This window comes from Narcine bancroftii, chromosome 3 (genome assembly GCF_036971445.1).
Source record: "Narcine bancroftii isolate sNarBan1 chromosome 3, sNarBan1.hap1, whole genome shotgun sequence".
NCBI classification, from domain to species: Eukaryota; Metazoa; Chordata; class Chondrichthyes; order Torpediniformes; family Narcinidae; genus Narcine; species Narcine bancroftii.
In genome coordinates this window covers 12,156,223-12,177,622 of record NC_091471.1, presented here as the reverse complement: position 1 = coordinate 12,177,622, position 21,400 = coordinate 12,156,223, and the positions used below count along the sequence as shown (strand labels likewise).

Here is a 21,400-nt window from a genome sequence, read left to right as displayed (position 1 = left end):
TAAAATTAATGTTAGACTGCAGGTGCTGAAAATCTGAAATAAAAACAGCAACTATTGGAGACACTCAACAGGTCAGGCAGCATCTGTGAAAGGTGTCCAAAGATGTACTGCAGGGATTGGTGGAGGGACCTTTGCTCTCTGTGATAGATTAACAATTTTGAGGCAAATGTCGTTCGAATGATGGACAAATTTTCAAGTGATGCAACAATTGCTTGTTTTGTGGTGGGCTCATGGAGAGGTTTACCTGACACAACAGCAGATGAGTGGAGGATTGGCGGATGGAAGTCAATCCTGGCAAGTGCAAGGGAATACATTCTGGGAAGTCAGATGGGGGTAGTAAATGGTAAGGCATTGAAAAGGGACAATAGTTTACTAAAGGTGGTTGCAACACAAGTAGAAAGATGGTGAAGAGGGCATATGCAGCATGCTTGGATTCTTAGATCGCAACAGAGGATATAAGAGTTGAAACGTCAGACTGTAACTTGACAAAACACTGGGTAGACTGCCCTTGCACCACAGTATAGGAATGATATGCTTGTTCTTGAGATAGTGCAGAGGAGATTCACCAGGACGTTGCCCAAAAGTGCTGGAGAAACTCAGCAGATCCCGCAGTGTCCAAAAGAGGCAAAGATATATATCCAACTTTTCAACCCTGAGCCCTTGGTCAAGCAAGCTATCTTGAAAAAGGGTTGAGGCTGGTTACTTATAAATGTTTAAATTTTACCTGTTAAATTATATTTAAATTCAAATTTAGACGTACAGACCCTTTCGGCCCACATGCACGTGCTGGCCAATTCCACCCAATTGACCTGAAAATCCCAATATGTTTTTGAACGGTGGGAGGAAACCTATGCATGAGGAAGTTAGCTGAACTGTAGGTCGAGCTAGGGCCGAGTATAGTGTAGTCGGGCTTTGCAACATGATGGGATAACAGCAGGAGGAATAAATTAGCAAAAAGCTGACACAAAATATGTCTGAAAGCAATGAAGGTCACAGAGGCATCTGAAAGATTAGCACCCTGAGACTTTTTATATGCGAGAAACTAGTATTGATAAGCTGCGGTCGTATGATCGGTAAAATATTATACAGTAAGCGCACTAACTTAGAGATACTTTGTATATGCGAGGAACTAACTATTGGATATTAAAAGGTCCTTTATGATTGGTGTAACGTTATACAGTATGCTACGGATCAGGATAAAAGATCGTCACTGTTGGGGGCAGGGGTTGGGGGGGGAGGAATCTTTTGTCACTGACTCCTGAATGGCATTTAAGTAGTAGCAGTGAGTAAAAGTGACCCAATCTGCAGAATAAAGAATGATCCAACCATGACTGTAGTTGAAGTCAGCCATTTCGTACGAGCACCCCGCGGACCCAAAATCCACACGCAGACATGAGGAGAACGTACAAACTCCTTACAGACATCGTTGGAGTCGAACTCGGATTACTGGCGCCGTAGCAGCATTGCGCTAAACACTAGGCTAAATGCACCGCCCTATAGCGTTGCCTCCTTTGGACACTGAGTTTCTCCAGAACTTTAATGTATTTGGCAAGACCACAGAGGCTTTCACGTTTCGCTTCACCAGGATGCTTCCTGGATTGGAGGTCTCCTTTAGTTATGGGGAGAGGTTGGTTAGCTTGGGTCTTTTTTTTTGCTCCTGGCACAACATAGACAAAAGGGAAACTTGATAGGGATATATAAGAATGTGAGAGGCATAAAATGTATATGTAATATTTTATTTTTAATTTTATTTACAACATGAAGTAGATTCCAGCCATTTAAGCCTGTGCTGTCCAATGAACCTACAGCCCCGAATGTTTAGACTGGGTAGAGAATCGAAATCTCCATGCTCGGGGTATAAATTTAAGGTGAGAGAAAGGTGTTATAAAGAGGATGTGAGATATAGGTATTTCACACAGAGAGTGGTTGAGATCTAAAACACACTGGGGCACATGAGGTGCAGAATCAATATAATTACTGGATTTGAGATGCATCCAGACAGTTGTATGGTCAATGACTAATATCTCAATGTCCTGGTATGGGTGTGGATGAGCAAAAATGATTAGCCATTGACACGATCAGCCAGCGGGTCCGTTTCTGGGCTGTTTTGGCTCTAGGAAAGAGAAATGCAATTAACACTGCAGATCGATGAACCTTTGTTCGTCAGGCAATGGCTGAACTGATCTTGCTTCAGCTTGACTTTCCTGCTGGTTCCTTCTCATAACTCTTGGTTCTGATACTGTCCAAAAATCCATTTCATCCTTGAATAACCTTTGGTGATTCAACCGGCAGCAGAATTTCAAAGATTACAATCCCCCTGAGAGTAGCCGTTCTTTCTCAACTCATTGCTAAACGGACAGAGCTCCAATCAGCCATGGGCTTTGTGACAAGACGATATCCTTCATTGTAGATGTTCCCACCAGTCGAAACACCTCTTGATGACCTGCTGTAATAAATCACGTAGGAAATATCTATGTTTCTATACATTCATAGTATCACAGAAACTGGCCCCTTTCGGTCCTTCTAGTCGGTGCTGAACTATTTTGGCCTAGTCCCACTGACCTGCACCCAGTCCATACCTTTCCCATCCATGTGCCTGTCCAAGTTCTTCTTAATGTTAAAACTTAGCCCACATTCAGCTGGCAGCTTGGTCCACGCTCCCACCACTCTCTGTGTGGAGAAGTTCCCCCTCATGTTCCCCCTCAACTTTTCCCCTTTCACTTTTAGCCCATGTCCTTTGATTTGTATCTCACCTACCCACAGTGGAAAAAGCCTATCTGTCTATCAACATTTTAAATACCTCTATCAAATGTTCCCTCATTCTTCTATGCTCCAGGGAATAAAGTCCTCACCTGTCTAACATTTCCCTGTAACTCAGTTCCTGAAGTCCAGGCAACATCCTAGTAAATCTTCTCTGCACTCTTTCTATCTTATTGATAGCTTTCCTGTAGTTAGGTGACCAAATTGCACACAATGCTCCAAATTTGGCCTCACCCACGTCTTTTACAACTTTACCATAACATCCAAACTCATATACTCAATACTTTGATTAAAAAGGCCAATCTCCCAAAAGCTCTCATTACAACCCTATCTACCTATGAGGCCACTTTCAAGGAATTACTCCCAGAAGTATTCTCTGAAGTAACACGTAAACCTCTGGTGAAGATGGGGCATGGAGAGCCTTGGTCATGCTTTACTCAAGAATAAAGTTGTGTGAAACAGCAATGTTGTCACACAGGATGAAGAGCTGGTTGATGCCACTCACCATTGGGGTGATTCTCTTAAAGTGTCTCCTGCTCCCTGCATAGTAAGAGTCGCCCCAGTCAGAGGCTTTATCTGTAGACTTGGGGGAGGGTGGGGGTTAATTGTCTGTAATGTTATTGTTCATCTTTTGGGTGGCTCCGTGGAGGGGGAGAAACCTGCAGATTCAGCGACAGTTAAATGCCTTCAAAGAATGCCATTGGAAATAAAGTAAAATGGTTTCATATTTATATATTCACACAAATGTCGTTTGTTCAATGTAAGTATTTTGTCTTTTGCCTTTTAAGCTATTTATTTTTAATGCAGGTCCATTAGCAAAGGTTCTCAAACATTTTCTTTCCATTCATATACCACTATACCCTCTGCCATAGGTGCTCTGTCGGGGATTGCTTAAGGTGGTATGTGGGTGGAAAGAAAAAGTTTGAAAATCCACTATTTTAATCGTCCCTAATTGACTCGTTATGTGCACGGTTTCAGAACTCCAAAGGAAATGGGCCAAGAACAATTTTTCTCAAGCAAAATATTTCAGTAACAATTGGGTCTAGAGCAGTGATTCTCAACCTTCCCTTCCCACTCACATCCCACCTTAAGCAATCCCTTACTAATCACAGAGCTCCGATGGCATAGGGATTACTTAAAGTAGGATGTGAGTGGAAAGAAAAAGGTTGAGAACCACTGAGTTTGACATTGTAAGAGTAAGTCTCAAGCATCCAGAATATACACTTATTCGCCATTTACCAATCTACGTAGGTCCTGGATACCAAAGGTTTTACTGTATTTGCAAAAGTCGTCCACGTAGGTTAATTATGCTTATGGATTGAGTGCAGAGTTCTAGATTCGGTGACACTGAAAGAAATATTTACAAATCAGAATGGTGTGCGACTTGGTGGGAAAGCTGGACCTAATTTAGTCTGTGGATGAGCTTAATAGATTGAGAAGAGAGATTTTGTTCACTCTGTACCAAGCAGGTAGCTTCCAGATATTGGATGTTGCTTATATTTTGTGGTCAGTCCCTAACACTAGAGTGAAACACAAAAGTTTGCAGATGCTGTGATTGTAGTAAAAGCACAGAAATGGTGGAGGAACTCAGCAGGTCTCGCAGCGTCCATAGGAGGTAAAGATATATGACTGACATTTTGGGCCTGAGCACTCCCTCAAGGTTAGAGTAAAATGCAGACAAGCACTTTTTTTAAAAGGCTGGTGAGAAGAGAAGAATGGGAGGGAGAGACAAAAGGTGTTAGTTGGAGATGAGAAGAGGACAGGAGCGAGGAAAGGTAAGATTTGATAGGTGCGGAGGATTGTTTTTGGCATTGTGAATGGAAGCAAAAGGAGACATAGGGAAAAAATGGGATGGGGGAACTAACAGAAACCTGAGAAGCCAATGTGAATGCCATGCAGTCGAGGGTGCCCAGGTGGGATATGAGGTGTTGTTTGTCCAATTTGCAGGTGGTCTCAGTCTGACAGTGCAGGTGCAGATAGGGCAAAGTGGTCAGGAGCTTTGACAACATGTTAGGATAGACATTAATTTACTAAGTACGCAACAAAGGCTGCAAAGCATTTGCACAGGTTGCATTCGATCTTTAAAAGGTAGTTTCATTGACTTAAAATCCTTCTTGTATTGGTTCCCAATGTCATCAAGTCATTCACTATAAAACAGGCTCTTTGGCCCAACATTCTTTCTGACCAAGTTGGTATCCTGGACTAGACTCATTTGGCTATATTTAGTCCTTCAGAGGCCTTCCTATCCATAAATCTATCCAAATGCAAGACAAATGTCAAAATTGGGCTTGCTTCTACAATTTCCTTTGGCAACTTGTCCCAGGTCACCTTCTGAGTGAAAATATTGCCCCCGAAGTCCTGCTTAAATCTTCCCCTCTCTTAATAAATGATGCTGTCTAGTTCCAGAATCATCTACACTCTGCCCATAGCATCTTTAAGCTGCACCCATTGGGGAAAGAGATACAGGAGGATCAGAGACAGAACCACCAGGCTGAGGGACACCTTCTTCCCATGAGCAGTCAGACTGCTGAACGACCAAAGGGACTGCTCACACTGACCATCCGAAGGTCTCATATTCATGAAACAATATCATCTACTGGCCTGTGGAAAACAGCAGAATCTACTTAGTGACAAGAAGGATGACCAGCAAGAAAATATGCAAGTGAACCGGTGCGGACTCGAAAGGACAACATGGCCTGTTTCCGCTCCGTAAATGGTTATATTGTTATATGGTTATGGACTGTGTCTATTTATTTATTTAAATAAGTGAATATTTGTCCTGCATTGTATTTCTTGTCTCAATGTCTGTTGTATTTTTGTGTGTTGTACCAAGAACTGGAAAAAGCTGTTTCATTGGGTTGTACTTGTACAATCAGATGGAAATAAACTTGTCTTGACTTAACTTGACATTGGGGAAAAGGTAAACGTTATATTTTTGAAAGAGAGACTAATGTTTTTATTGTGAAAATGGGTCAGCACGGTTGGCGTAGCGGTTTACAGCATCACCAATCTGGACCAGGGGGGTTCGGATCCCACGCTCTCTGTATGGAGTTTGTATGTTCTCCCCGTGTCTGCGTGGGTAATCCCGGGGTCTCCAGTTTCCCAATGTTCAAAAGGTACCGGGGATTTTAGGTTAATTGGGTGTAAATTGGGCCGTGGGCCGAAATGGCTTGTTACCGTGCTGAATGTGTAAATGTAAATTTTATAAATGGTGTCGCCTCAACCTGATTCCCATCTCCTTTCTCTCCAGAGCAACTACGTGGCATGTATGACAGCAATACTCAGTCAGATGGAATTCTCACATTACGTCAATGTCATCAACACCTTCCAGAAAAGACGGGACCTCATGGTAGGTAGCATTTTATCATTTCATATTCTCCTGGATGTGATATCGATTTATCTGCACCTCTTAAATTTTCGGAGCAAGATGCACCCTTCACAGTGAGATGCAGGTGGCGATTTTGAGGGACATTCTCCAGTATCAAAGTTACGAAAACCTTCTCATCCACTTTGAGGAGGAACTGCTCCAGCCAAGACCACAATCGTCATCGTGGCCCATCCCTTCGCGAGCGAAGATAAAGAAGGTGCCTTGTAGCTCTTCTGCCCTCACAGAACCTTTTGAAGTTGTTGGCACCTTGTGATGTGCCACTGCGAATTGCGGAACGTTATGCAGTGCGAGTTTTTGCGAGGATCTCCCAGTCAGTATAGTTAACATGGAATGACAGGAGATCGCGCTTGATTATGTCTTTGTAGCGAAGACGTGGGCGGCCAACAGGGCGGAGAGCATCTGGTAACCCACCATAGAGGACATCTTTGGGCAATCAGCCATCCTCCATACGGACAATGTGGCCGGCCCACCGCAGGCGCAAGACCACAATAAACCACAGATAATTGTAAATGCAGCAAACTTTGTCCACACCACCTTACCAAAGTTCAAAATTCAAATTTATTGGTAGAATCCATACATGAAATCACATGCAATCCTGAGATTATTTTTTCCTGTGGACCAGGCAGAGTTTCTACTTTTCAGTAACTGTAAACTTCAGTAATTAAACAAAGAAAGAAATGTAAACAAATTGACTGTGAAATACGGGAAAAAATAAATATCCAGTAATACATAATGATTGAGTTTGCTGTTGAGGAGTCTGATGGTGAAGGACTAGAGGCTATTGCTGGACCTGGTGGTGCAAGTCATGTGGCACCTCTATCTCTTTTCTGATGGCAGCAGCGAGAACAGAGCATGTTCTGGGCAGGGTTGATCCTTGATGATTGCTGCTGCTCTCCGACGGCAGCGTTCTTTGTTGATGTTCTTGATGGTGGGGAGGATTTTATCTGTGATGTCCTGGGCTGTGTTCACCACATTTTGCAGGGCTTTCCTCTTAGAAGTGTGCCGGTCAGCACACTTTGCACTCCACATCTGTCACAGGAAAGCTGCCAATAGACTAAGGGACCCACCCTGGGCACACTCTATTCCCCTTCCTTCCATCGTGCAGAAGACACGAGGACTTGAGAATGTGAATGTCCAGATTCAACATTTCCTGCTGTTTTCAGACTCTTAAATGAACCTCTCATTGCCAAAAGGTGATATCCTTGAACTATTGTAATGGTACCTTTTTCTCTATTCCCTGCACTTTGTTACACTAGACCAGTGGTTCCCAACCTTTTTCTTCCAACTCACATACCGCTTTAAATATTCTCTATGTCATTGGTGCTCTGTGATTAGTAAAGGATTGCTTAAGGTGGGATGTGAGTGGGAAGGGAAGGTTGAGAACCACTGCTCTAGACCCAATTGTTACCAAAATATTTTGCTTGAGAAAAATTGTCATTGGGCCATTTCCTTTGGAGTTGTGAAACCCTGCACATAATGAGTCAATTAGGCACGATTAAAACAGTAGTTTTCAAATTTATTTCTTTCCATCCACATCCCACCTTAAGCAATCCCTTCTAATCACAAAGCACCTATGGCATAGGGAATACTTAATGTGGTATGTGAGTTGGAAGAAAAAGGTTGGGAACCACTGCACTAGATCCTTTATTCTTTGTGTACAGTAACACACAACTTTTGCTTTTGCTTTCAATTTTAAATTTAGATATACAGCACAGTAACAGGCCCTTTTGGCCCACTAGCCAGTGCTGCCCAAATACACCAATTAACTTACAAACTCCATATGTTTTGAAGGGTGGGAGCACCCAGAGGAAACGTGCGCAAATATGGAGAGAACACACAAACACGTTACAGACAGATCCGAACCCTGATCGTTGGTGCTGTAACAGTGTTGCACTATTATTGCATTAACAGGAAATTTAAGTTATGGGTTAGCTCGTCTGGATAGTATACAAAACAAAGCTTTACACTGTATCTCCCCACACACACACACACACACACACACACACACACACACACACACACACACACACACAGACACACACACACACACACCCATCCATCCACCCACTCTCTCTCACACCCACACTCATTGACTCACATCCACACACTCACACTCTCACCCATTCACATCCACACACTAATACACACACTCACTCTCACACACACACACACACACACACACACACACACACACAAATAAAGCATTCAATTTATTTTAAAAAGCCTTGGAAATGTTGTAATTTGAGATAACGAGCGTTGCTTGTTTAAGAGCATTTCCACTGTGTGGATTGCCAATTTATTACCAAGGGCTTCACCATCATTAAGCCAGCCCATGTAAAGACATTCTCGTCTCTGAAGGACATCGGGGAAATACTGGGTTTCAAGCGACAATCAAATTGTTCTGTGATCAAAGCAGATTTGTTTAATCCCTTAAATCGAAATTGACCAGTTGTAGTGGGATTTGACGTTTCCACTTTAGCAGTGCAGAGGTGAGGCGAGTAATTTAACCACAAACTATCATATCGCACGTTACCAATTCCACTGCGCCAAGAGCACAGGAGGAATTTGTGTCTCTCAGCGACCTGGATGATTTCCATCCCACACCTCCCACCACTTTCACTGAAATCACTGTGACGAACTTCATTGCTAAAGTCACAATGAGTGGAAATGACCTCTATGCCAAGACCTTTGTAATAAGTATGCTTTGATTAAGGACTGTGGATTACAGCATTTACATGTAATTTCTGTTTGGTGTATTCAGCCAAATGCACAAATCAGCTAAACCATCAAATACTTTGAAGCTTAAATTTCTGAAAATGCAGCTTACTTGATAAGTAATTCTAGGCCATTTCACAGTCCACGTTTCATAGATAATCTTCTTTAAACTGGGCATTTTGAAGTCGAAAAGCATGTTGAGGACTGATTGTTCCATTTGAGGTTGCAGACCTGTTCTCCGTACATTCTGAGTTCACTCAGTTTAACTGGCAGCACCAGATTTGCAACAGCAGAAAAAAAAATGGTGGCACTGCCGGAGCTTCTGTAATGGCCATGACAGCGCTGGTGCGGACCCGGGAGAGCAAGGAGTGCAGACATAGCACTGTTCCACAGGGTCCTATTGACTGGTTTTAGGGACAGCGGTTCAGTACAGGCTTTAAACGGCCTGCTAAAGGAGCCTACGGGGTTTACTTTAAGTCCTGCCACCATAGATATCTGGGCCAAAGCAGATCAGCGAGTGGCTCAGCGGCTGAACGACCTACACAGCCTGCGGTCTGTAGGCGGCTAGCTCTTGGGAACCAGGTATCGGAACTGCGATTTGAGAGCGTACTAAGGCCAAAGAAAGGTTCCCAACAGACCTCGGGCATTGAATGGTGCCTGATCAAGTTGGAGGTTTGGACCTGGAGGTCAGGTCACCAGTGGCTCGAACAGGAGTCTGTGTAGCTGCAGGCATGTCCACGGATACTCGGTGCCTCTGAAGGACATCTCGTATGCTTCTCCCACTATTCTTAGGGGCGCCGGGCAATGCTCATGGGGACTCTTTGCTTGCCTTACAGCAGACAAAAGTTGAATTATTTCATACGTACATTACATTTTTATGTAATCTTGAACCTTGAATAAGGGCCGTGAAGTTCTCCCTGAGTTCTGTGACAGATAAGTCCTGGATGATATAAAACACTATCTGCATGCATTATCTCAGCTGCGCTGAGTGGCCGCACAAAGGCTTCAGCGGTGGATATTGTCTGCACAAATTGATTAGTCTTTCCTGGATTGCTTCCTCAGCATCTGCTCAGTGCTCTGGCATCAATCATGATCAAGTGTTTAATGAGTCCAGGACAACTGCATAGGCCCGAACAATCCAAAAATTGACACGTACAACACAGAAACAGGGAATTTAGTTCTTTGGTTTGGCTCGACCATCATACACCTATCGATGTGAATCCGATGTCAGTCCCATTTTATTTTTCCCATGTTCTCATCAATTCTTCCAGCCACCCCGGATTTTAACTCTTGCCTACACTTGGACCAACCAATGCAGAGCTATAAAATGCACAGCGTAGAAACAGGTCCTTTGGCTCATCTAACACATGCCAACCTATTATTCCATTGAGTCCCATTAACCAGAGCCCAGACTGTACCCCTCCATATCCCTCTCACCCATCTTCTCTTAAATATTGAAATCGAAACCGCATCCACCAACTTCACACTCTCACTGCCCTCTGAGTGAAGAAGTTTCCCCTTTAAACATTTCACCTTTCAGCCTTAACCCATGTCCTTCTACTTTGTCTTACCCAACCTCAGTGGAAAAAGCCTTCTTGCACTTAGAACTGTAGAACCACAGAACATTACAGCACAGAAACAGGCCCCTTTGGCTCTTCTAATCTGTGCCGAACCATTTTTTTCCCTAGTACCACTGACCTGCACCCAGTTCATAGACTTCCATATCTCTCCCATCCACGTACCTGTCCAAATTTCTCTTGGAAATTTTTTAACATTTATAAAACTGAGCCCGCATTCACCACTTCAGTTGGCAGCTCATTCCACACTCCCTCCACTCTCTGTCTGAAGAAGTTCCCCCTCATGTTCCCCTTAAACCTTTCCCTTTTCACTCTTAACTTACCCAATCTACATCCCTCATAATTTTGTATGCCTCTCTCAATTCTCCCCTCATTCTCCAAAGCTTGAGGGAATAAAGTTAATTTTTCCCTGCATCTCAATACTTTAAGTCCTGATAACACTCTTGTAAATTTTTTCTGAATTCTTTTAATCTCATTGATATCCTTCCTGACCATAACTGTACACAATAATCTAAATTTGGCCTCACTAATATCTTACAGAACTTTCCATAACATCCTAACTTGTGTACGCAATACTTTGATTTATGACGGCCATTGTGCCCAAAGCTCTCTTTATGGCCCTATCCACCTTTTCTGCCACCTTCAAGAAATTATGTATCTCTATTCTCAGATCCATTTATTCTATTGCACTCCTCGGTGCCCTACCATTCGCCATGCAAGTCCTACCCTGGTTTGCCCTCTCAAAGTGCAACGCCTCACACCTTTTTGCATTAAATTCCATCTGCCAAATTGCAGGCCATCTTTTTCCCAGCTGGTCAAGATCCCAATGCAACCTTTGAAAGTCATCTTGCTGTCTTTATATCATTTGCAAACTTTCTAATCTAATAGACAACATTATCATTCAGATTATTGATACCAATGACAAACAAAAATGGGCCCAGCACCAATCCCTGAGGCACAACATTCATCACAGGACTCCAGTCAGAGAGTCAATCATTTGTTCCCACTCTCAAGTTTGTCCCGCAAAGCCAATGTCTAATCAAATTTAAGACCTCATCCTGAATACCGAACAATTTGAAACTTCTTGACCAACTTTCCATGCAGGACGTTGTCAAAGGCCTTGCTAAAGTTCATGAAGACAACATCAATGTCCTATCCTTCATCAACCTTCCTGATAACTTGCTCAAAAAAATCTACAAGATTGATCAGGCAAGACCTAAATGCAAAAGTCAAATTAAGTATCCCTAATCAGTCGCTGTCAATCTAAATACTTGTAGGTCCAGTCTCTTAGAAAATCTTAACTTATGCACTCCTGACATCAGGCTCACCAGCCTAGAGTTTCCCTAATTATTCTTTGTCCCTTTTTATTAAACAACAGAACAACATTAGCTATCCTTCAAACCTCCCACACGATACTCGTAGCTATGTCATTTTAGGAAAATATTAAATCATTTCACTTGGAAACCAAGAAGTGAGCCAACCTGACAGCGGAGAGTGCAGGAGTGGGAAGATAGGAAGCATTAAGAGGGTGGGGGGAAGGGTTCGTAAGACAAAGGAGCAGAAATAGGCTTTTCCCACTCAGCCCCACTCCCCAGTTTTCTCCCCACGACCTTTGATGTCCTGGCTAATCAAGAGTCTATCAATCTCTGCCTTATATACACCCAACGACCACCTGGCCTCCACAATCACCTAGCTCTGCAACCACCTGTAGTAATAAATTCCACAGATCTACCACCTTCCGGCCAAAGAAATTTCACCTCATCGCTATTTGAAACAGATGCCCCTCAATCTTGAAGTTTTGCCCTTGTGTCATAGACTTTCTACCAGGAGAAAACAACCTTTCTACATCTACTTTGACCATGCCTTTCAGCATTCAAAATGTTTCAGAGTGCCCCCGCCCCACCCCCCCCCCCCCACATTCTAAATTCTGAGTACAACCCCTTCATTCCTGGGATTCATCCTTGTAAACTTCCTCTGAACTATCTCTAACATTAGCACTTCCTTTCCTTAATTAGGAGCCCCAAACTTGCTCGGTGGTTCACTGGGTTAGTAGATGATAGGTGGGCCAGAGAGGTTCATAACATATAACATAACATAACAATTACAGCACGGAAACAGGCCATTAGGCCCTTCTAGTCCGCAGCGAACCAAACACCCCTTTCTAATCCCACCTCCCTGCACAATGCCCATAACCCTCCATCTTCCTCTCATGCATATACCTGTCCAACCTTTTCTTAAATAATACAATTGACTCCGCCGCCACTATTTCTCCCGGAAGATCATTCCACACAGCTACCACTCTCTGAGTAAAGAAGTTCCCCTTCATGTTACCTCTAAACCTCTGCCCCTTAATTCTTAACTCATGTCCTCTTGTTTTAAACTTTCCTCCTCTTAACGGAAATAGTCTATCCACATCCATTCTGTCTATCCCTTTCATAATCTTAAATACTTCTATCAAATCCCCTCTCAACCTTCTACGCTCCAAAGAATAAAGACCCAATCTGTCCAATCTCTCCCCATACTCCAGATGCTTAAACCCAGGCAACATTCTGGTAAACCTTCTCTGCACTCTCTCCACTCTGTTTATATCCTTCCTATAATTAGGCGACCAGAACTGCACACAGAACTCCAAATTAGGCCGCACCAACGTCTTATACAATCTCAACATCACCTCCCAACTCCTATATTCCATGCAATGATTGATAAAGGCCAGCATACTAAAAGCCTTCTTCACCACCCTATTCACGTGAGTTTCTACCTTCAGGGAACGATGTACCGTCACTCCTAAATCTTTCTGCTCTTCTGTATTCCTCAATGCTCTCCCATTTACCACGTATGTCCTATTCTGATTCTTCTTACCAAAATGAAGCACCTCACACTTATCAGCATTAAATTCCATCTGCCATTTTTCAGCCCACTTTTCTAAGCAGCCCAAATCCCTCTGCAATCCTTGAAAACCTTCTTCATTATCCACTATTCCACCTATCTTAGTATCGTCTGCATATTTACTAATCCAATTCACCACCCCATCATCTAGATCATTAATGTATATAACGAACAACAATGGGCCCAATACAGATCCTTGAGGCACACCACTGGTCACCGGCCTCCAACCTGACAGACAATTATCCACTACCACTCTCTGGCCTCTCCCCTTCAGCCAATGTTCAATCCATTTGACTATCTCAAAATTTATACCCAAAGACTGCACCTTCCTAACCAACCTTCCATGTGGTACCTTATCGAAGGCCTTACTGAAGTCCATATAGACAACATCCACTGCGCTACCCTCATCTACATTCCTAGTCACCTCTTCAAAAAATTCAATCAGATTGGTCAAACATGACCTTCCTCCCACAAATCCATGTTGAGTGCTCCTGATCAGACCCTGTCTATCCAGATGTTTATAAGTACTGAAGGATGATGGACAGATGCCGCCAAGTGGGGGTGCAAGAGGGGTGGAATTGCACAAGAGCATAAGAAATAGGAGGAGGGGTCAGCCATCTGGTCTGTCGATCCAGCTCCATCATTCCATAAGATGTTAACTGACCTGGCCGTTGACTCAACTCCACTTACCAATCTGTTCCACACAACCTTTAATTCCCCGATTTTCTAAACATCCAGTTGAATGTGTACAACCAATGAGGCAGCCTTTACAGCTTCCTTCAAGTTCAAGTTTATTATCATCTGAGAGTAAATGCACAATCAGGTGCACACACACACATACACACTTCAGACCACATGTACACACCACATTTAAATATGTAGCACATAATAATCACACAGACACACACACACACACACACACACACACACACACACACACACACACACACACACACACACACACACACACACACACACACACACACAATTTAAAATATACATAGATATTTTGGAATTATTTACTTGGTGACAAGAAAAGTTTAATCAAACTCACAGGCTTCTATTTCCCAGCCTGGCAGTCCTGATTTTGATGTCCCTGTACCTCCTTCTTTACGGACGTAGGTCAAAAAGTCCTCAGTATTTCTTTGAGCCCTATTTCGGCAATGCTCCCAGCGAATGTTCTTAAATGGAGAATTCCACAGATTTGTGAGGAAAAGCATTTGCTCCTCATCTCATTTGGGCAACAGGGGCAAGAAAGTGATGGAAGCAGACAGCGAGGAAGAAAAGTTGGATGGAGTCAGGAAGAGTAGGGGTGGGTGACTGCTACGGAAAGGAGGAGGTAGGGGGCCAGTCGCCCCTCTCTTTTCTCAGTGCTGAACCAGAATTTTTGGCAAACAAAATGCAATTTTGTGAAATATTATGTTTTATTACATGCAAATACAATAATCTTGAATCTTGACCCAGAACTATGTCTGCCCATTTTCCTGCATGGATGCTTCCTGGCCTGCTGAGTTCCTCCAGGAGTTGTCTTTTGCAATGTGTAAGGAGAAGGTTTGATAATCTCCTTTTAGTCTCTAATTCCTTAACACCTAACTCTTTGCATGACCTTTTGGCCAAGACTCCTAATCTCAGTCTTTACTAGATGATTCTTATATGAAGTTTTGGAGCTAACACAATGGGCCAAATGGCTTCCTTTGATGCCATAACAAATCCATGATTAAAATCAATTTTTAAATGGATTGTTGTTAACATAGAACATAGAACTGTACATCACAATTCGGGCCCACGAGCTTGTGCTGACCCACTTCCACCTACCAAAAAAAATCCGAAATCCTCCCTACCTCAAAACCCTTTATTTTTCTTCCATCCATGTGCCTGTTTAAGCGTCTCTTAAATACCCCTATTGTTCCAACCATCTCCCACCACACCCCTGGCAAGGCATTCCAGGCATCCACAACTCTGTAGAAAAAAAAACTTACCTCTGTTGTCACCCCTAAACGTTCCTCCCTTCACTTTGTACAGATGTGTTTGCTATTCCTGCCCTGGGAAAAAGGCGTTGACTGTCCATCTTATCTATGCCTCTCAGAATCTTGTAGACCTCTATTAAGTCAATTCTTATCCTTCTTTGCTCCAAACTTTGCCTCGTAAGACATATTTTCCAAACCAGACAACATCCTAGTAAATCTCCTCTGCACCCTCTCCATAGCTTCCACACCCTTCCTGTAATGAGGTGACCAGAACTGAAGGGAATTGATCTATTAATGCATATCCTTCGGATTTCTTACCTTCAAGGTGCTTTTGTGGATGACTCTTGAACACAGCTGTGAGATGGTAGCTATATATAAAAATATCATCCTTATGTGGTTGAAAAATGTGTGCAACTAGTTGACTTGGCTGAAATCTCCTACTAAAGTTCACTTCTGTGGAAATCAATCAGAGTAGAATTTCACCGTGTCAAGGATTTAGTGCATATGATGGGGACTGAGAAAATATTTTCCTTCTTTGTTGGGGAACTAAGCCGTTACTCATAGAAGTGATCAATCCTTGTCACAAAGAGACACAATATAATTTTAAACAACTGGAATTAAGAAAAGTCCGCAGATGCTGGTATTATTGCAGCGCAATGAACAAAATACTTCCCCAATCCCTCTGTCTCCTTTCCTCCTGCTTCCCACCCATTTTCCTCCACCCTCCCCCAATCACCCCAGCTTTTTAACTCTTCTATTTACTCTTACCTATGTCCGCCTATGACCTCTTCCCTGTTGGCCTGAGCTCCTCTCTTTACCCCTTCTTCCCTATTCTCCTCTCCTCCCTGCCCCTGCCTCCCCCCCAACTTTCTTAATCAGGTACTTGCCTGCTATTTGTTCATACTTTGACAAAAGGCACAGGGCTGAACCATCGGTTACCCCTTACTTCCTATAGAATCCGCAGGACCTGCTGAGTTTCTCCAGCACTTTGGTGTATTGCACTGTATATGCAAGTTTATCCAGCCTCCCCTTATAACTTGATCTCAGCTCATCCCAGTAACATTCTTATGAATCGTTTCTAGCTTTACTTCAGCAGTTTTGAAACATACAGCACAGAAACAGGTTTGTCTGGCCTACTTGCCCCTACCCCCCAAATACACCAATTAACCTACAATGCCCGTACGTTGGGAGGCACCGGAGCACCCAGATGAAACCCACACAGATATGGAGAGAATGTAAAAATTGCTTACAGACAGAGTTGGATTTGAACCCTTGATAATACCCACACTACCCCCCACCACACACACACACACACACACACACACACACACACACACACACACACACACATACAAACACACCCATACACTCAAACACACATCCACACATGCACTCACACACACACACACACACACACACACCCACACACACCCACACACACACACACACACACACACACACACACACACACACACACACCACATAAAAATCATATATGTATATATAGATAAAGATAGAATATAAAATAAGCATAGATAAATATTTTGGAATAATTTTGTTGTTTCATTCGTAGAGATTTAAGATTTCAGGACTCCACTCATCAATCTCACAGCCTATGGGAAGAATCTATTCCCCACCCTACCAGCCCTGATTTTGATGGTCCTGCACCTTATTCTTGATGGTAGTGGGTCAAAGATACTGTCCACTGGATGGAAAGGGTCCTCAACAATTCTTTGTGCTCTATTTAATGTTGTCAACAGAGGAAAGGGAGACCCCAGTGATCTTCTCGAGGCTTTGATGATCCTCTGTATTGACTTCCAGTCCAATGCTTTGCAGCTACTGTCCCACACAATGATGCAACCGAACAGGACACACTTAACTGTAAAATGTTGTCAAGATGGATTTGGTAGCTTTGCTCTCTCAGCCTCCTTAGGAGGTGTGGGGGCTGCCGTGACTTCCTGACTACTGAGAAGGTGTTGTGCATCCAGGATAGGCCACCTGTTACACCCAGTGAATTTGTTATCAGGATGGGTTAACTTGCCTGGATAGCATGCAAAAGAAAGCTTTCCATTGGATCTTGGTACATGTGACAATAAACAACTTTATTCAATGAACACAGTTCAGAAATGACAGGTTAATGATTTCTGGGATGAACGACCACAGTTTATCTTAATCTTTATACATCAAAGTATTGAGTATAGGAGTTAGGATGTTATGTTGAAGTTTTTTAAGACATTGGTGAGGCCAAATTTGGAATGTTGTGTGCAATACTGGTCACCTAACTACAGGAAGGATATCAATAAGATTGAAAGAGTGCAGAGAAGATTTACTAGGATGTTGCCGGGTCTTCCGGAGTTGAGTTACAGGGAAAAATTAAACAGGTTGGAATTTTACTCCATGCAGCAAAGAAGAATGGTGGAGATTTGATAGAGGTGGACAAGATTATGAGAGGTATACGCAGAGCTGATGTAAATAGGCTTTTTCCACTCAGATCGGGGGAGATCAATACAGGAGCTTTAAGCTGAAAGGGGAAAGGTTTAGGGGGAATATTAGGGGAAAGTTCGTCACTCAGAAAGTAGTTGGAATGTGGAATGAGCTGCCATCTGATGTGGTGAATGCAGACTCGATCTTGTGTTTTAAGAATTAATTGAATAGAGACATGGATGGGAGAGTTTTGGAGGGTTTGGGAATGGGAACAGGTCAGTGGGACTAGAAAAATGATGGTCAGCACAGATTAGAAGGGCTGAATTGCCTTTTTTTTGCTATGGTTCTAGTTGAAAGAATAGATTAGATTGCTTCCTTGGGAGAAGAAAAGGCTGAGGCAGAGAACTGATAGAACTAATATACAAGACAATTCACCTGAATAATACCTAAGTTTCAGCTCCTAAATTGGAGAAAGGTAAAACAAGTTAGTTCTTTATTCATTGGAGCGTAGAAGGCTGAGGGAGGATTTGATAGACTTTTTTAAATTTTGAGGGGTTTCAATAGAGTAGATGTGGATAGACTTTTTCCATTGAGGATAGGGGAGATTTAAACAAGAGGACATGAACTGAGAGTTAGGGGGAAAAAGTTTAGGTGTTATACAAGCGGAAACGTCTTTACTCAGAGAGCGGGGTCTGAGTGGAACTAGCTTACAGGTACATATTATTTTTTAAGAAAAAATAGGAGTTTTATGGATGGAAGGGGAATGGAGGTTTATGGCAGTGGATGTCAACCTTTATCTTTCCACTCACATCCCACTTTAAGTAATCCCTATGCCATCGGTGCTCTGTGATTAGTAAGGATTACTTAAAGTGGGATGTGAGTGGGAAGGGAAGGTTGAGAATCACTGCTCTTGACCCAATTGTTATTGAAATATTTTGCTTGAGAATAATTGTCCTTGGCCCATTTCCTTTGGAGTTATGAAACCGTGCACATAACGAGTCAATTAGGGATGATTAAAACACCTTAAGCAATCCCTTACTAATCACAGAGCACCAATGGCATAGGGAATACTTAAAGAGGTATGTGAGTGGAAAAAGGTTGAGAACCACTGGGTTATGGGCAAAGTGCAGGTCAGTGGGACTAGGAGAGTGTTAAGAGTTTCGGCATGGATTAGAAGGGCCTTGATGGCCTGTCTCTGTGCTGTAATTGTTATATGGTTATAAAATGATGAAGGGTCTGGACAAAATGCACCAACTGTTGCTTGGTATTTACCTTAACAATTGGGAAGGCAACGTAGTGAATACATTATAAATTTCCAGATGATGCCAAAATTGGCGCCATACTGGACAGTGAGGAAGTTATCTAAGTTTGCCACAGGATCTAAATCAGTTAGGAAGGTGGGCCAAGGAGTGGCAAATGGAACTTAACTCTGGCAATGGGAAAGTCGAAGCAGAGTAGAATTGACACAGTGAATGGCAGGAATAATAACAGTATCAATTAAATTACCATAATGCACCATGATGCTGTAAAAAAACCAACCAACCATTTCCATTTGGGGATAGAATAAGAGAACAGGTATAAATTTTTTCCAACTTTGTAATAATGTGCATAAAGGAATGCAGGAAATTGCCATTGCTTGTTGTGGGTGTAATTTTCTGAATGAGATGTTAATTACAGCGGAAAAGATACGCTTTCTCTTGTTCCACGGAGGATGGAATAATGTGCCTTAAGGACAGAAATAAACCACTAATGAGGTGGTTCTGTTTGTATTGCGAAGATGTCAAATTGTAGATTTACCCAGTTTCTTGGTGCCGGGGATATTCTGTACGAGGTCAGTGAGCTACTGGGTAATAATCCTATGGAGTGATTCGAATAATGTAAAAAAAAACAAGAGGAGTGAAACACTAAAGTATGCAGATGGTCGTAAAGACAGAAGAGATGCTGGAGGAGCTCAGCTGGTCTTGCAGAGTCCATAGGAGGGTTATCACATGAGAAATTTTTGATGACTCTTACATAGAACTCTACAGCCCCCAGTACAGGCCCTTCAGCCCTTAATGTTATGCCGACCCATATATTCCTTAAAAAAAAGGTAATAAACCTTCCCCACCCCATACCCTCTATTTTTTTCTTTCATCCAAGTGCCTGTCTAAAGATGCTTTCAGGTGCTTGGACGCAGATAATGCGCTGGCAGACGCGGCTGGGGGAGTGCAGCTGGGACATTCAGGTGGCTGCGGAGAAGACACCTTTCTGTCATCTGAATGTGCCGGCTGAAGAGAGCCGTGTCTGAGTGAATGCCGGCTCCTGTGCACTATGGCTGTAGTCACTGCTGTGTTCCCTTCCCCTCTCCAAGCCCTGTTTCTCTTTTGAAATATCTTCAGACTTTAATTTTGACCTCTTATTTATGACAGCATTTAATTGTGCCAACTTTGGCAGCCCTTCCTTCGGCTATCAAGGTGTTGAGATTTGGAAGTAATGTACTATTTTTTACTGAGTTTTTGGTTATTTAATCCAATGCCCCACAGTAGTTTTTTTTTAACCGAATAAACGCTTTGCGACATTAAAGTCACTAACTAAACGTAAGGCACTGTTGTTAAATTGTTACCTACCTGATGGCGAGAGAAACAATATTTAATAGAATATTAAATCTTATATTAAATATCTTAGAAGGATTGTGTCTTGGGCTGTATTCATGGTGCTTTCAGGTGGTCACCCGACAGCTGCATTGGGGTAGATTAGACGGTTTTACAATCAGGTATCCTAGCCACCTGAAAGCGGCTTAACAGTCTCTTAAATGCCCCAACACTTAGCCTGCACAAGTTGGAATTTAGGAGAATGAGATCGGGGGTGGGGTGGGGGGGGTGGTGGGCAGGATGTGGAACCTGAGTGAAACATTTCAAATGTTGAAAGGCATGGACAGAGCAGATATTGTAAGGTTGCTTGTCATGGTGGGAGAGTCTAGGACAGTGGTAAGGGACTGCTTAAGGTGGGATATGAGTGGGAAGGGAAGGTTGAGAACCACTGTTTGAGACCCAATTGCTTGAGAAAAATTGTCATTGGCCCATTTCCTGTGGAGTTATGAAACCGTGCACATAACGAGTCAATTAGGTATGATTAAAACTGGTTTTCAAACTTTTTCTTTCCACCCACATCCCACCTTAAGCAATCCCTTACTAATCACAGAGCACCTATGGCATAGGGAATACTTAAAGAGTTATGTGAGTGGAAAGAAAAAGGTTGAGAACCACTGGTCTCAGAAAAAAGGGCACAACTTCAAGATGGAAATGCAGAGGGACTTCTTTCACAAGAGAGAGGGGAAAATGTGCAATTTGTTGCCACATCATTGGGCGTATTTAAGGGAGAGATTGATAGGTTCTTGATGAACCCCGGCATCAAAGGTTATGGGGAGAAGGCCAGGCAGTTGGACTGAGTTGGATAATGGATCAGCTCATTATTGAATGGTGGGGCAGACTCAATGAGCTAAATAGCCTATGTCTTATGGTCTTAGGTAAAGAAATATAATGGGGCCTGACCTCTTCTTCAAAGTGTGAGTAAAAGGCAGGCAAGTGTCTGAATTAAAAAGCTGGGAGAAGGAAAGAAAGGGGAGGGGTAGGAGTACAGACTAATAGGCAACAGGTGATAATTGGTCATGGATAGCAGGAGAGGAAAGGTGAGCATTGATCTCG

The 21,400-nt window shown here is 42.8% G+C and overlaps 1 protein-coding gene across 1 annotated transcript in view; it reads left to right on the top strand.

The window, feature by feature from the left end:
- The window catches only part of LOC138756974 (dedicator of cytokinesis protein 2-like), a 1,510,503-nt gene that overhangs the window by 1,051,878 nt on the left and 437,225 nt on the right, over positions 1-21,400 (top strand). Inside the window, 1 exon segment of the mRNA XM_069923500.1 lies at positions 6,011-6,109. Within this exon segment, the coding sequence (XP_069779601.1) occupies positions 6,011-6,109 (99 nt within the window).